The sequence below is a fragment of the Peromyscus eremicus genome, chromosome 10 (assembly GCF_949786415.1).
Source record: "Peromyscus eremicus chromosome 10, PerEre_H2_v1, whole genome shotgun sequence".
Lineage (NCBI taxonomy): Eukaryota > Metazoa > Chordata > Mammalia > Rodentia > Cricetidae > Peromyscus > Peromyscus eremicus.
The window spans coordinates 30,876,937-30,891,044 of NC_081426.1; the positions used below are offsets into that span (position 1 = coordinate 30,876,937).

The following is a 14,108-nucleotide window of genomic DNA, read 5'->3' on the forward strand; positions in this document are numbered from 1 at the left end:
CTGTCAGGTAAGTGGAAGCTCATGTGGTCACTGTGTGCAAATGAGGGGCTCATCTTAAGTGGCTCAGTGGGGAGCGGGCCTGGTGGGTGTTTCTGGCCTCCACAGCAAAGGTTCTGTGCACAGCCTGCCTCCCGGTAAAGTGCGGTGTGCCGGGGCTGTGCTTGGGGTATCGCTGGGGGCAGCGGTGGGCAAGCGAAGGGGTGCCAACAACAGCCCACCTGAGGAAAGCTTGTGTCACAGGGAAAGCTGATGTCAGGACACACAGCTCTTGGCGCCCACAGCGTAACAGCTTCTGAACCCAAAGGGGGAAAGGCTCATGAAATAAAGGGGACTATTCCAAGGAGGGGCAGTCTTCAGAGGGACACAAAGGAACTGTCTTCGGAAAGGATTACCTTAGGACTAAGTTGGAAAGACACAGGCTTGTCTCCCCCACAAGTCAATTTAAGATTGCTACTATTGCTTCTTTCAGAGGGTCATGAAAAAATTTAAGCCTTGAAAAAAGAATTCAATTAGTTTAAAAGAGCAACAATGTTGGGGGGACCCCAGGTCATTTGGCTCACAAGCTGCTTTAGCATCATCTGGCCTCAGGAAGCGTCCCTGGATATCCACCCACTTTCTGTGAGGAAATTTAAAATCCTTTTCTTTAGGACCTTGTCCAGATAACTGGGAAGGCGACTTTTAGAGGGGATCCCTTGTCGTTTCTGGAGGTGATCTTTAATTATAATAGTCTTCACAGTCACATAGCGTGCGGGACTCAAGTTCAAAGAGCTACAGAGAACCTTCTCCCGATCTGACAGCAGCTCAAACCCAGGAAGGTTCTCTATGGCTGCAAACTCGCCGTCCTTGCCGTCTTCCTTCCCCCGTTTGGAGCTGGCCAGGTTTTTGTTCTCCTTCCTCCTCTCCCGTTTGTGCCTGGCAGCCTCATACTCGGCCGACTCCTCCATCTTCGTAATGCCGTTGCGCCGGTACCTCTGCAGCTCTCTGATCTTGGCGCGAAGCATCTTCTCCTTGTGCATGTTTTCAAATAAGTCATCGAACTCTTTGCAGGACATGAACTGGTAGAGAGGCCGCAGTTTCAGCCGCAGCTCCTTCTCCTCCTTGGTGATCTTTCGCTTTAGTGTCTTCTCCTTCTCCTTCTTGTCCTTGCCCAGGAAGGCCGGCACCAGGTTGTAGTCACGGGCAATGTTCTTCCGGCGCTGCCTCTCCTTCAGCTTCCGCACATACATGTCTACATGGGCACGCTTGAGCTCGATCTCCACATCATCATCATCATAGTTCACGGAGAGCCCACTGATGAGTGTCTCAGCATCCTGGTCATACTCGATCTCATAGTCATCACGCAGTGGCATGTAGCCCAGCTGCTGCTGCTCAGCCACTGAGATGTCCAGTGGGGGCAGAGGGGTGGTGAGGCTAGGTGAGAGAGGGCCCCCGCTGGGGCAGGTATGATCTGTCACCCGGTTGGGGATGGTGTCAGGGATGCAGGCTTTGCCCAAGTTCCCATGGATGTACATGCTGACATAGTGCTCCATCACTTCCTGGGGAGTCCTTGAAGCACCAACATGCGCAGCCATGTCTTCCTATAATGACAAAAGCTAGACCATCAAACCACTTTACTCAAGTTCTTCTCACACTCTCACCAAGTTTACTTGGGCTACTTCCTATCAATGTTGTGATTTGTCTCACACACACACACACCCATTATCCCCCCACGTATGTTCAGATATGCATCCCAACCAGATTGGCACTGAAGAACTTCCACAGACGTACCCAAGAGGAAGCTCCAGAGCCACAGACTTGTTCGAGGCTATGTGGGAACAGGTGACAAAGCTGGGATGAAAATTAAAAGTCATGCTTCACTCTCTGGCTTCTTAAAGAGAAACTCAGCCATGTGCTACGGTCTGTTTTACCCACTGCAAACCCTGAAGAGTACTTGAAGACGGTCTGCTGTTAGAGGACACACTGTCACTCAGACTAGACAGCAGACTTGCCAACTTGTCCACAGGGCAAAGCAAGTTCACGCAGCATGACAACAAAGGGGACTGTTTCTTGCTGCAGCTCTAGGACAAAGAGGACCAGGCCTCTCAGCATTGTCCAGCCTTAGCTTCTGGAACCCAGGCTCGTTCCTCTCTGAGGTGGCTACGGATGATGGACATGCAGAGACTAAGTTCAGTGCCGCCGCCACCGCTGAAAACATTCTCCACTCCTGCAAGAGAGGAAACTAAATGGCTCCCTCAATCTTTTCCTTTTGCCAAGAGGCCTCTTCCTTAAAGTCAACCGCTAAAGCCACTTCAGAAAGTAATTGCTCAAAATGCACACTCATTTCCCGGCTGCTATTCTCAACACTAGTCCCAGAACTAGCAGCACCTCTCTGAGCTGCAGGTTATACACAGTTCAGTGAAGGGCAAGTTGCTCTGGGCCCCAAGTGGTCATGCCTAATCTAGTCTCCGGGCCACGGTCAGCCAGTTGGAGCTGCTGGCTGTCCTGATGATAAGCTAGGTGCTGTGAAAGTCAAGAGGCCCAACTCAGCTGAGCAGCCCTCCATCTGGACCTTTTCTGGGACACAGACCTGGAGCATGGAGCTGGGACCCTTCCACAGGCCTGAGGAGACATTGTAGGTTAACCCTAACAAAGCAGAATGAAGTTCTGAGACACAGGTGCAGGTTCATCTAAGACTCCTAAGGAGAAAAGGAAAGACTATAGCAAGGGATACTCTGCTCTTCTGGGGGTGAAGTCTATGACTCCAACCTTAAATGTCACTACTAGCTTCACCCTACTTGTTTCTCTCCGGAAGCATTCTAAAAAGCCAAAGTATGACTATGCCCAGCGGCTGCTGGTCCTCATAGAGCCTCTGATCCTGTCTAGCAAAGAAACAGCCACACTCAGGCCAGGCAGGGTCTGATTTCCTTGGAGATGTTCCTCCAGGCCTTGGCGAAAAGTCCCAGGAGTGGCCTCCAAGGCCTCTCACTTGCAAAGATTTGCATACATGTACATGTGCTGCAGAAGCCAGAGGATGACATCAGATCTGTTCCTTAATCATTCTCCACCTCTTTGCTCTCTTACGGAACGTTGAGGTCACTGATTCAGCTCAATTAGCTGACCACTGAGCCCAAAGATCTGAAATCTTCAGCTGAGGTCCCATTCACAGAGTAGTGGAAGGGTCAGACACATTAGGAGGCACCAGCACAGCACCCAGGGCCAAGCAGTCTGTGATCTGCATCATCAGTCCTGCTACTTGGAACGATCTGGTTCACTGGAAGCTGTGTGCGTGCGTGCGTGCGTGCGTGCGTGCGTGCGTGCGTGCGTGCAGGTGTACGGGTGTACATGTGTTCCAAGCTCACATTCTCCCAAAGCTTTCCTTCTGGCTCCACCTCCTGTTCCCTTCACTCTTGCTGCTTCCCAGTCTGTGAGTCCTTCTCTTAGGCATTTTGTTGGAGTCCAATTAAAATAACAGGCAAGAGCACCTATACACCATCTCACTGAAACCTCACAGCAGCACCCAGGAGAGCAGTGCTCTCACTACCCACAATTAAAGGTCAATAAACCTTTGGGTGAGCTACCATAGGGCACATGGCCAGCTGACACTGGCAGCTCAAATTCAGCAGTCTGGCTAGGAGCACTGCCTGTCACCAAGTGCTTGTCACCCCGGGGCCTCTCATGACTGTCAATGCAGCATGTGCTGAGGAGCCTGCCTCATACAATTCCTGGCACTGTGAGCACACAGGGCAAGGCTATACTACAGGCCACTGCTTCTGCCTGGTTCAACCAGCTCTCAAAGAAGCTTCACAGGATGGCAGGTCCTGACTCTGACTGGCGGAAGGGTGCTATGCACACAGCTTCTAATGCTTCCAGCACCTTGCTGGGGCAGGCAACCTTGACTATGTCGGGCCTCCCAATTTCCTTCCTGTCCTTCCTCTTTAGCAGACAACCCTGCCACAACCCAGCTGACACTTAACTATATTGTTGTCTTTATTCTCCCAGCAGCTGGACTGTGAAGAACAAAGCAGGCTGAGGTTGGCCATGACCAGGGGCTGGACTTTGCAGTAAGGAGTGTGTGCCCTGTGTCTAGAGGGAGCCCTGGCTCTCCCCTCACACCTCCTTCAAATGAAGGAGCTTCTAAAGAGGCAGAAGGCAAAGGCAACCCCCTTTCCTCAGGAGGTACGGTAAGGGGCTGCCAGGAAGAAACAGGAAACATAATCCACCTGAAAGCATTCTGAAGGCCCCCAGGGGAAGGGCAGGTCCAAAGCACAGATCACACTATCCTGAGAAGTGCCTCTAGGCAGTTCTGCCTCATTCTCCTCACCCCCAGGTGGCAAAAGCTGGAGAAGCCTCTCAAGTCCACCATGAGCTCTCACAGCTAAGTAACTGCTGCACCTGCTACTCTATCATGGCTCTGTGCACCCTCAGATCAGACCTCCCAGAATCTTGAGAAGGGCAGCAGGACAGTGTGGCCAGGAAAAGGGAGGCAGGGCCACCACCAGCTCCCTAGGCCGGCAGGCTAGCTCAGCCAGTTATGCAAAGGGACATATAGCCATGACTTTTCTTCCTGCCTCATAGTGAACAGCTGGTCCTTGAGACGGCCAACTGACACTGCTCTTCTGGGGTATGAGACAGGCCTGAGACCTCATTTCCTCGGATACTGCTCCCACCCTCTTCGGTGTTTAGTGCACCCCCAGGCTGTTCTGACTCAGCTAACATTTGGGAGCCAGTTAGCTACATGATCCTACCCAGGATCTTTCCTCCTCTTTCTGTCCTTATCATGTCGACTAACCCTTCTGTCAGACGCACAGGCTGATGACACACTCCTACTAACCCCTACAAGGCTTCTGCCCTGGTGTGGTGGTTTGAAAGAAAATGGCCCCCAAAGGGAGAAACACTAGTAGGAGGTGTGGTTTTGTTGGAGTAGGTGTGGCCTCCTCCACACCTTGTTTTGTTAGAGGAAGTGTCACTGTGGAGGTGGGCTTTGAGGGCTCATCTATGCTCAAGCCACGCCCAGTGGTTCAGTCCATTTGCTTTTGCCTTCTGATCAAGATGTAGCTAGAATCATGTCTGCCTGCATGCCGCCATTCCTGCCATGATGATAATGAACTAAACCTCTGAAAATGTAAGCCACCCCAATGAAATGTTTTTCCTTTATATGAGTTGCCATGGTCATGGTGTCTCTTCACAGCAGTAGAAACCCTAACTACGGCACCTGGTGAAAAGGCGGATGGTCCCTGCGACGCTATAGATGACAAGTCAGTGTCTGGCTGGTACCTGGCACCAGCTGTCATTGGGACACTGCTGTCAGTGTCCCAATGAGACATGAACCACAAAGACCAGGGCACCGATTCTACCTGGATTCATCCTTCAGTACACTTGCTTTTCATCAGTAAGTGCGGGACATCTGCCTCAGAGTTTGGGCAATTGTAAGAGTGAGGGAACAATGCAACATGCCTGCCTTGAGGCCTGGCACCAGGGAATGGACATCAGCCTTAACACCATCACAGCCCTGTCTGGCACCTGGCACAAAGGAGTGGGAATCAGCTTTTAATACCCAAATACACTGGCTGGGGCTTAAGGTTTTTCCCATCATGACTATATGTAAGCTCTCGTGCATTCATTGACCACCCCACAGGAAGAGTCCTCATCTTCAGCCTTCTACTTGGGGCAAGCCAGCTTCTGCCTAGCTCACAAATACAACCAACTCCTAGAACACAAAATACCTCCTTCCTCCATGCTACCTTCATACCTACGCAGCCTTCCCTTGTCCTTCTCACCACTGGACACGGAGTCCTACTCATCCACACTGCAAGGTCCCAGCTGTCCCAGCAGTACCACTCCACAGAGGCTAGCACATAGCAGATTGTTGAGCACATGCCAGTGGATGGAGGAATGAATGCAGATGCAGCAATCCGCACACTGGGCACGGTTTGCCTGTGGATGTCAACTGTCATCTAAAAAGGGAAGATGTGCTACCCAGGCTACTCTGCCTGCCCCTAGGTTCCTCTTACTACATTCAAAATCACACAAGCTGGCCTGAGCCCCATTTCCCTCTGCTGGGTGCCCCACAGAGGAGCTGGTCCTCTTAAACTGCCTCCCCTGTGACAGTGTAATGTCTTTAGAGCCAAGTGACAAAACTGACGGCTTGCCCACCAAAGGCTCTAATCATCCTGAATCTCTGCATGTCTACATGTTTGTGTTCACATGCTCCAGGGGTCCTGCATCATTCAACCAGCAGAGTCCACCACAGCGCAACTGTCTGGAGGCTCTGAGCACCCCAGCAGGCCTGACCTGTGTGTGTCGCTGAGGGCCACCTCCTTCCTCAGTCAACCTCCCTACTACGGTAGTCTCCCTTCTGTGACTTCTTTGTAGTACAGATCCCAATTAGACCCCATGTAAAGCCTGGTAGTACCACACCACCAACTGCACCAGTAAGCTTCTGGTCTCCAACCACATAATGCTCTTAGTGCTGGAGTGGAGGTCCAGACTATAATCACACCTAGCTGTCATGGACAAAGCTATAGAAGTCTTGGCAAGCAGCTTAGATTCTCACAGTTGCTGTCTTTCAACTGCAGATTAAGAACATAAATTTATACCCCACCCTCAGTGTTGCTTGTGCAAGTCACATGACTTGGGTACATAAAGGTACAGCATAGAGCTGGCACAGGCTCTCCACAGGTCCAAACTGGGACATGCGTCTGTGTAATAGCATACAAGCTCAGAAAAGAAGCACATATCCAAGCTGTGGTGCCTCTGGTGAAGAAGAACAAGGCTCAGAGGAGTAAAGCCACTGGCCTAAGAGAGCACAGGTGGAGGGTCACAGAGCCTCCTCTCTCCCTGTGTGAGGATCAGTGGTTGCATCTCTCAGACTGGCCCTAAGACTCCTGCTGCTTCAGCAGGTAGCAGTCCATCAACTCCACACAGGCAGCCAAGCCCCAAGACTCTTCCCTTGGGATTTACTTCTTCCAAAGTGGAGCCTGGGCCTCATGAGAACCTGCATCCCAAGCTCCTCTGGCCTTAGAGCCTGAGAGTGCTGCTTCAGAAGAGGCCTTCCCCACCCAGCCTGCTTATTCATCCACATTTTACATGCTTGAGTTCCTGGGGGCCGTGTGCTTCTGACTGTGCCGCACAAATGGGGCACAAACACTAGCTGAGGTGCAGACTCTACAGCCCAAGATTTCTTTAACAAACTAAAACAAGACAGAACAAAAACCATCGCATCGAAGTTGGACAAGGTAAACCAATGAAGAAAAAGAGCTCCAAGAGAAGTCACAAGAATCAGTGACCCACTCATTCACACACTCAGGAGTCCCATAAAAATTCTAAACTGAAGCTGTAATATCTACGCAAAGGACCTGGGGCAGACCCATGTTGGCCCTGTGCATGTTGCTTCAGTCTCTGAGTTCATATGAGCTGTGCTTACTTGCTTCAGAGGGCCTTGTTCTCCTGGTGTCCTTCATCCCCTCTGGTTCTTACACTCTTTCTGCCTCCTCTTCCACAGGCTTCCCCGAGTATAGACCAAGTTTTCAATAGATAAAACAAGCTCGGTGCTGGGCTCCCAGGAACTAATACTCTCACTCTCTTCAGTGGCTACTCTGGAGATAAGTGCTGGAGGAATGATGTAAGGAAGGAAAGTCTCTCTGAATGTCAGGACAAAGATCAGCCGTAGCCTTGACTAGGGAGAAAGTACTTCAGGCAGAAGAAAGGAAAACTGATCAAGGGAGTAAGCATGAGACACAGGGAACCATAAATGTTGTCAGGCCTTGGAGGCACTCTAGTGTAATCGAAGGAGAACTGGAAGTTGCTAAGGGCCAAAGAGATGCAGCTTATGTTTTAAAAGCCCTGTTGGTGGTGTGTGAGAAGTTGCTATAGAAGGAAAGGAGAAAGCAGATAAACCATGAGAAGTCATCACAGCAGGAGGTAAACGGCAGCGTGGTTCGGCCAGAATTAGCAGCTACATTCTGCACATTTTTTTAAATAGAATGACAGCTGACCAACGGGATGTGGATGAAGGCTTTAAGTTGGCTGAGGACAAAGTGAGGCTGGGTTACCATGGGCAATCAGGTAGAGAGAGGGATGGATGTCATCAGGTAAGAGACAAGCTCCAGGAACCGAGCAAATGAATGCAATGTTTTCAGCTCTGAGGCTCTTCTTCAGGGTGCTTCATGCTGCCTGATCTGCACAAAGCAAGTGCTCAATACACACCAACAAACACCACTTATAGACAAAGCAACCAGACGTTTTTGGAGAGCAAGAATCATGGTGTTGGCCATTGGGAAAGCATCTGTAGAGCAGAATCTTTCCTAAGTGGGGGAAGTGGGTCCAGAAGGTCACTCATAATGTATGATGACCTGGAATAGGAGAGCAGTATGGCTAGAGTAGGGAAGCTCAGAGAAGCAGGACCCTACCATACTGGGGAAGAGTCTGGACAGGACAGAGTCATGTTTAGCTCCCTGCTTCTCTGAAAGCCTGAAGATGTTTAATGTGCCTGGTGGTAATGGTGACAACACAGAGTTCTTCCCTAATGTAGGTGAGGAATAGAAGGAGAGCTCCTTAGAGTTCCCTAGAGAACAACCAGGAGCCCAGCACACTGTCTGGCTGGCACACCAATGCTCTTGCCACCAGCAAGCCACCGCTACAGACACCTGACAGCTAGAGAGCAGACCCCTGACTCCATGCCTCCTCACGAAGACGTCTTTGTCCATTCTTTATTGACCACCCATCACACCATGCCCTGGGTGCTGTGGAGAGCAAGAATTAAACAAGACACTGCTACCCACAGAGAACCCTAGCACAGGGCACATGCTGACATCCTCAGAAAGCACACGAAGCCCTGCATGTGAACTAAGTGCATGCGGGATGGGCAGCGCAGGCTTCTGCCCTTTCTCACCACTGTGCCCAGGAGAACCCAACCCTACCAGGGAACTCAGCAGGGACCATGGGGTCTAGCTTGCTGCCATCTGGCTCGAAGAGAAGCTTGGCAAGGCACAGGGCCTGCCCTCCGCCCGCGTTCAATGCACACCTTATGAGGACGAGTGTGAAGGGCAGACAGCTCCGTGTCGGGGTCACGGGTCAAGGCCCTGCTCTACCAGCTGTGTAGCCGCGGGCTCCCAACCTTCTCCGGGCAATCCCGCCCCGCCACCTGCGGCCCTCCGCAGCGTGCACCGAACCAGCCAGCCAGCCATGCCCTCCTTGTAGCTAGGGCCTGCCGCTCACCCAGTTGCCGAAGCCGAACTGCTCGATGGCGTCCAACAGCAGCTGCTCCTCGCGGCTGGTCCAGCCGCCCTCCGCCTCAGGCCCCCAGAGAGTGAATCGTCCGCCGTCCACCAGCTGGTAGCCGTGGTAGCGGCGGTGGTGGCCGATCTCCGCGCCAGCCGAGAAGCACTCGGGGCACAGCTCGATGTCCTGGCACTCGGTGCAGCGGAAGCGCAGCGGGCTCACCTCGGCCAGGCAGTACACGCAGTACTTCTTGCCCAGCTCCGCCATCTTCCCCCGCTCGCCCGCCGCCCGGCCCGCAGCCGCCGCGCCCCCGGCCGTCAGCACCCCGCCGCCTGCCGGGCCTACCGCGCCCGCCGCGTCCGCGCTGCTGCCGGCCGCTGCCACGGCCGCCCCCGCCCAGGCGCCGCCGGAGCCCGCCAGGCGGGCCGCGTCCCGCCTCAGCACGCAGGCGCCCTCCGGCCCGGCCCGGCCGCCGCCGCCGCCGCCGCCGCTGTCTCCCCGCCGCATCGCGCAGGCGCCCCGCGCGCGCCCCCTCGCGGGCGGCCGAGCCTCCGCTCTGCGCCTGCGCGCCACCGCCTCCCTCTGCCTCATGGGCTCGCGCAGCTGCACGGTCCCGCCCCAAGCCTGACAGCCGGCGAGGCGCCGACAGGAAGCCGGTCTTGTGCGCCACGCCTCTCGAGAGCCAGCGTCCAATCAGAGCCTGCCTTCACCTGTTCGTGGTCCTTCATTGGCTTAATATTGCTGGGAGGCGGCGAGAAAGGGAAGGCAGGCGACCAATCGCGGGGCCCACCGCGCGCGCCCTGGTTGCCCCGGGAAACCTAACAGCAAGCTGCAGCAGTCCTCAGACCCGAGACAGCAGCAGGTCGAGCATGGACAGCCACGACGGGGACACCGAAGGCGAAGGAAAAGCCGAAGAAGGCCTGACTAAGAAGCCTTCCGAGACCAGGGTCACCTTCGATCCTCAGATCCCGGCCGACCCTGCGGAGCCAGAGTTGGAGCCGGAGCCGGCATCGGAAACGGAGTCAGAGCCTGGACCAGAGAGCCAGCCGGTTGCGGACGAACCCAAAGCAGAGGCTTCAGAGGGGAGCGATTACGCGCATGCCGAGGTCCCGGAAAGTCTGGAGGCCGCCGAGGCTGCGGGCGAGGCAGTAGAGGCAGCGAGTGAGGCCGTGTCCCAAGAGCCAGAGAGTCTGCCAGAGTCTGAGACCAAGCGGGAGTCCAAGGAGAGGGGCGAGGACGAGGACGAAGACGACGATGAAGACGAGGACGAGGACAAGGACGAGGACGAGGAACCCGACCAGCCTGAGAAGCAGGATAAGGTGAAGAGGGTGAAGAGCAAGGAGTCACGGTTCCGCCCCCAGCTGCCACTGACCACGATCGTCGAGGAGGCGGCTGCTCCAGCCCCACGGGCTGAGAGAGAGAAAGCAAAGGAGTCAGAGCAGAAGCGAGGTAGCGAGGAGATCGAGGGGACAGGTCGACAACGACACAAGAAAGGCAAAGACCAGCATCTTCAACCTGGAGATGAGGAGGAAGAGGAGGATGATGAGGACTACGAAGACTTTGAGTGGTCTGCGGATTTTCGGAAGCTGCAAGAGCAGCAGCTGCGCGGTGAGCTAGTGGACCAGTACCACGCCTTGCTGGTGGAGCGGAGCCGGTACCAGCGCTACAATGTGTACCTACAGCAGAAGATCTCAGAGGCGCTACGCAAGAAGGGCATGGAACCAGCTGAACCCGCGGACAAGGGCGCGGGACCAGACTCTCCCGAGAAAGAGCAAGCATACTTGCGCTATCTGGCCATGCTGGAGGAACTGAAGAAACAAGAAGCGGACGACCTAGAGTGGTACCGCGAGGAGGTGCGTGAGATGAAGCAGCAGTGCCAAGAGAAGCAGGCCAGGGTGGAGAAAGAGTGGCGGCGCTTCCAGGCCCTCAAGAAGCAGGTAGTGATGCAGGTCATGGGCAGCTGCCGCATGCGCGGTGGGCGCCAGGCGGCTCTGAGAGAGGTGGAACAGATCCAGGCGCTGGAGGATAAAAAGGAGAAGGAGATGAGCGCAGTGCGTCTCGAGAACGTGCAGCTGAAGCAGAGCCTGGTACACTTTGAAACCAGGATGAAGGCCCAGGAGGACTTGGCTGAGGGGCTGCTCCTCATCGACTTTGAACAGCTCAAAATTGAGAACCAGACCTTCAACGAGAAAGTCGAGGAACGAAACGAGGAACTTTTAAAACTGCGCACTAAGGTGACCAGCAACGTGCAGATTATAACCCATGTGAAGGAAAAGCTGTCTTTCATAGACACAGAGAACGCATGCAAAAAGGCACAACTTTTGGAAATCGAGGCCCAGGTGGCCCTAGGAAGAGACCTATTGACAAAGACGAAGCAAGCCCGAGACAGCCTGCGAACTGACAACATTAGGCTGAATCAGAAATCTGGGCTTCTGGGTAAGGAATCACTGCTCCGAGACTTTGAGGAAAAGGTGGAGAGGACAGAGTATCTCAACAAGCGTCTGGAATCCCTGAAGCGCATTCACGCGGGGCTCACCTTGTCCTGCAAGGGGGTGAAGCAAAAGATCAGAGAAGCCAAAACCTTCCTCCCCTCTTGACAGTCCTTGACAGGACAGTTGGCAAAACCTCCAAAACTCTCGTCTGCCCTCCCATTGTCATTCTATGTGACTTGGGATGCAACTTTATTTTTGTCATTTCCAGCTTCCAAATTCCTGCTGAACACATCTGGTTAGCAGTAGTTCTACATAAGGTTAAGTAAAATATATCTAGACAGAGAGAGAGTGGGGTGGTGATTAAACCGACTAATGATGAAAAGCCTTTCTAGCCAAGCAGTCTCATAGTCTAGAGGACTGTTAGAACCTTGTCTATATGTAAGGATGGTTTAAAGGTTCAACCAGTGGCCAAGGTACAGAAAATCCCTGTGCATTGTTCTGATCACTCAGTCATCTTTGTGCTAGTTAAACTGTATAGTCTTGAGTCACTGTCTCAATTAGCTCACAAATTCCCCCCATCTCTGTTTGTGGGTGTGTGTTGACATGTGGAGGCCAGAGGAACATACGAGCATCTCCTGCTCTTCACCTTGATTTTTTGAGACAGGGTCTCTTCCTCAACCGGGAGCTTGCAGTTTCGGTTAGACTGCCCAGCTAGCAATGATGATCCTGGGATCTGCTTGTCTCTGTGCCCCAACACTGGGGTTACAGGTATGCAACGCCAAGTCTGGCTTTTTATGTGGGTGCTGGGGATCTGAATTCAGATCCTCATGCTTTCAAACAAGCACTCTTACCTCCTGAGCCATAACCTGCATCAGCAATCTGGCTGTTGGCACTACATAACCCTGCTTCCATTACATGACGCAATTCGTTTGCTAAAGTATATTGGCTCTGAAATCAAAGTTAAAATCCCTTTTCTGACTTCCATGGCTTGAACATACTTTGCATGAGACCATTCAAATGCATTACTGAGACAATTAAAAAACTGATTTCTCCCTTTCCCCCTTGGTTGCTACAGTTTTGGTTTTCCCTCTACTCTGTCCATCAAGGTACAGAGAAGTAGTAACTTACTGAAACTGGAAATATCGGCTTTGTGGCTCCGACAGCAGAGGGACCCAGGGTCCTGCAGCTGGGGAGGCTCCCAAGTGAAACTGGCGGTGGCACTAGAAGTGACAAGACGGTTCTTCATTGTAATGGTGTCCTTCTGTGTTTTGATTCGGTCAGCAGATTTCTACCTATCAGCTAACCATCTGAATGCTCCCTCCTGAACCTTGAACAAGGTGAGCAGTGGTCATGCAGGGCACTAAGGTCAGCATGCCGAGTTGCTAAGGTGTCCTAACTAACAATTATGTAGGAAGTCACCAGTGGGCTCTCAATCACAACACCTCATGCTGGAGGGATTACAACTAATTACAAGACACCCTTCATTTTTGATTACCTCCCTGCGTGGTTCTAATTAAATTCAGGATGAGTGCTTGATCATGAAATTTCATCAAAGTAGTTCAGGGCCTGTAAAAAATGTAGGCACTGAACACATTCTGCCTGATATTTTAAGTTGATATGCATGAGAAGCGTCCCCTTCAATAGCAAAGGAGGGTCTGTAACTCAGCCACCTACTCAGAGACAGCCTAAGGTATTGGAAAAGGAAACCTCATTTTGGTGACTCGCTACAGTTAAGAGTCTTAAATTATGTAAGTAGAAATAGGTTTGTGCAAGTTCATCCACAGACGATAATTCAGGGCTTTGACACTCGTATGAGCCACCTGTCCATAAAGTATCACAGTCAATGCCTTCCAGCTATGCACTGCTAATGTATTGAACCTCAGAGGGTTCCAGAGTGCAAGTGACACAGATGCCATGAAAGGAATGCAGCTTGGAGCACATGTGCAGTGACTAATCCATCTCTCTTTGAAAATATCCCTTATTTTTACTTAAATAATCAATGACAAAATATGTGCATACTTTAATAAAATTGCACTAATTATTTTTGGTTTGGTTTGGTTTTTCAAGACAGGGTTTCCCTGTGTAGCCCTGGCTGTTTTGGAACTAGCTCTGTAGACCAGGCTTACCTAATATTCAGAGATCTGTCTGTGTCTGCCTCTGCCTCTGCCTCCTAAGTGCTGGAATTAAAGGCATGCACTACCACTGCCTCAGCTCACTCCCTAATTTTTTTTTAAAAAAAATTTAGATAGGGTCTCACTGTATATGCCAACTGGCCTCATTTGTGATCCTCCCAAATACTAGTATTACAGGTGTGTGCTGCCACATCCAGTTTCAACTCTAACATTTCATCCAAATACTGTCAAAGAGGAACACAAGTATACCAAAAGGATTTGGGAAGGCCCAAACTGTGATCCTGCTGACCTGAATGGAACCTGTCTAACCCTCATTGTACTGATTCATGAAATGGAGAAGCATTTG

At 52.2% G+C, this 14,108-nt stretch overlaps 2 protein-coding genes across 2 annotated transcripts; one reads left to right on the forward strand and one right to left on the reverse strand.

Annotated features, from left to right (window-relative positions):
- Positions 1-484: 484 nt before the first annotated feature.
- Positions 485-9,499, reverse strand: Tada2b (transcriptional adaptor 2B). Its single transcript, XM_059275764.1, has 2 exons — positions 9,196-9,499; positions 485-1,577 (listed from the first exon to the last, which is right to left on the reverse strand). The coding sequence occupies exons 1-2, from the start codon at positions 9,463-9,465 to the stop codon at positions 585-587; spliced, it is 1,263 nt and encodes a 420-aa protein (XP_059131747.1). The 5' UTR covers positions 9,466-9,499; the 3' UTR covers positions 485-584.
- Positions 9,500-9,989: 490 nt separating this feature from the next.
- On the forward strand, positions 9,990-11,844 carry Ccdc96 (coiled-coil domain containing 96). Its single transcript, XM_059275032.1, has one exon. The coding sequence runs from the start codon at positions 10,068-10,070 to the stop codon at positions 11,793-11,795; it is 1,728 nt and encodes a 575-aa protein (XP_059131015.1). The 5' UTR covers positions 9,990-10,067; the 3' UTR covers positions 11,796-11,844.
- The last annotated feature ends 2,264 nt before the right edge of the window (positions 11,845-14,108 follow it).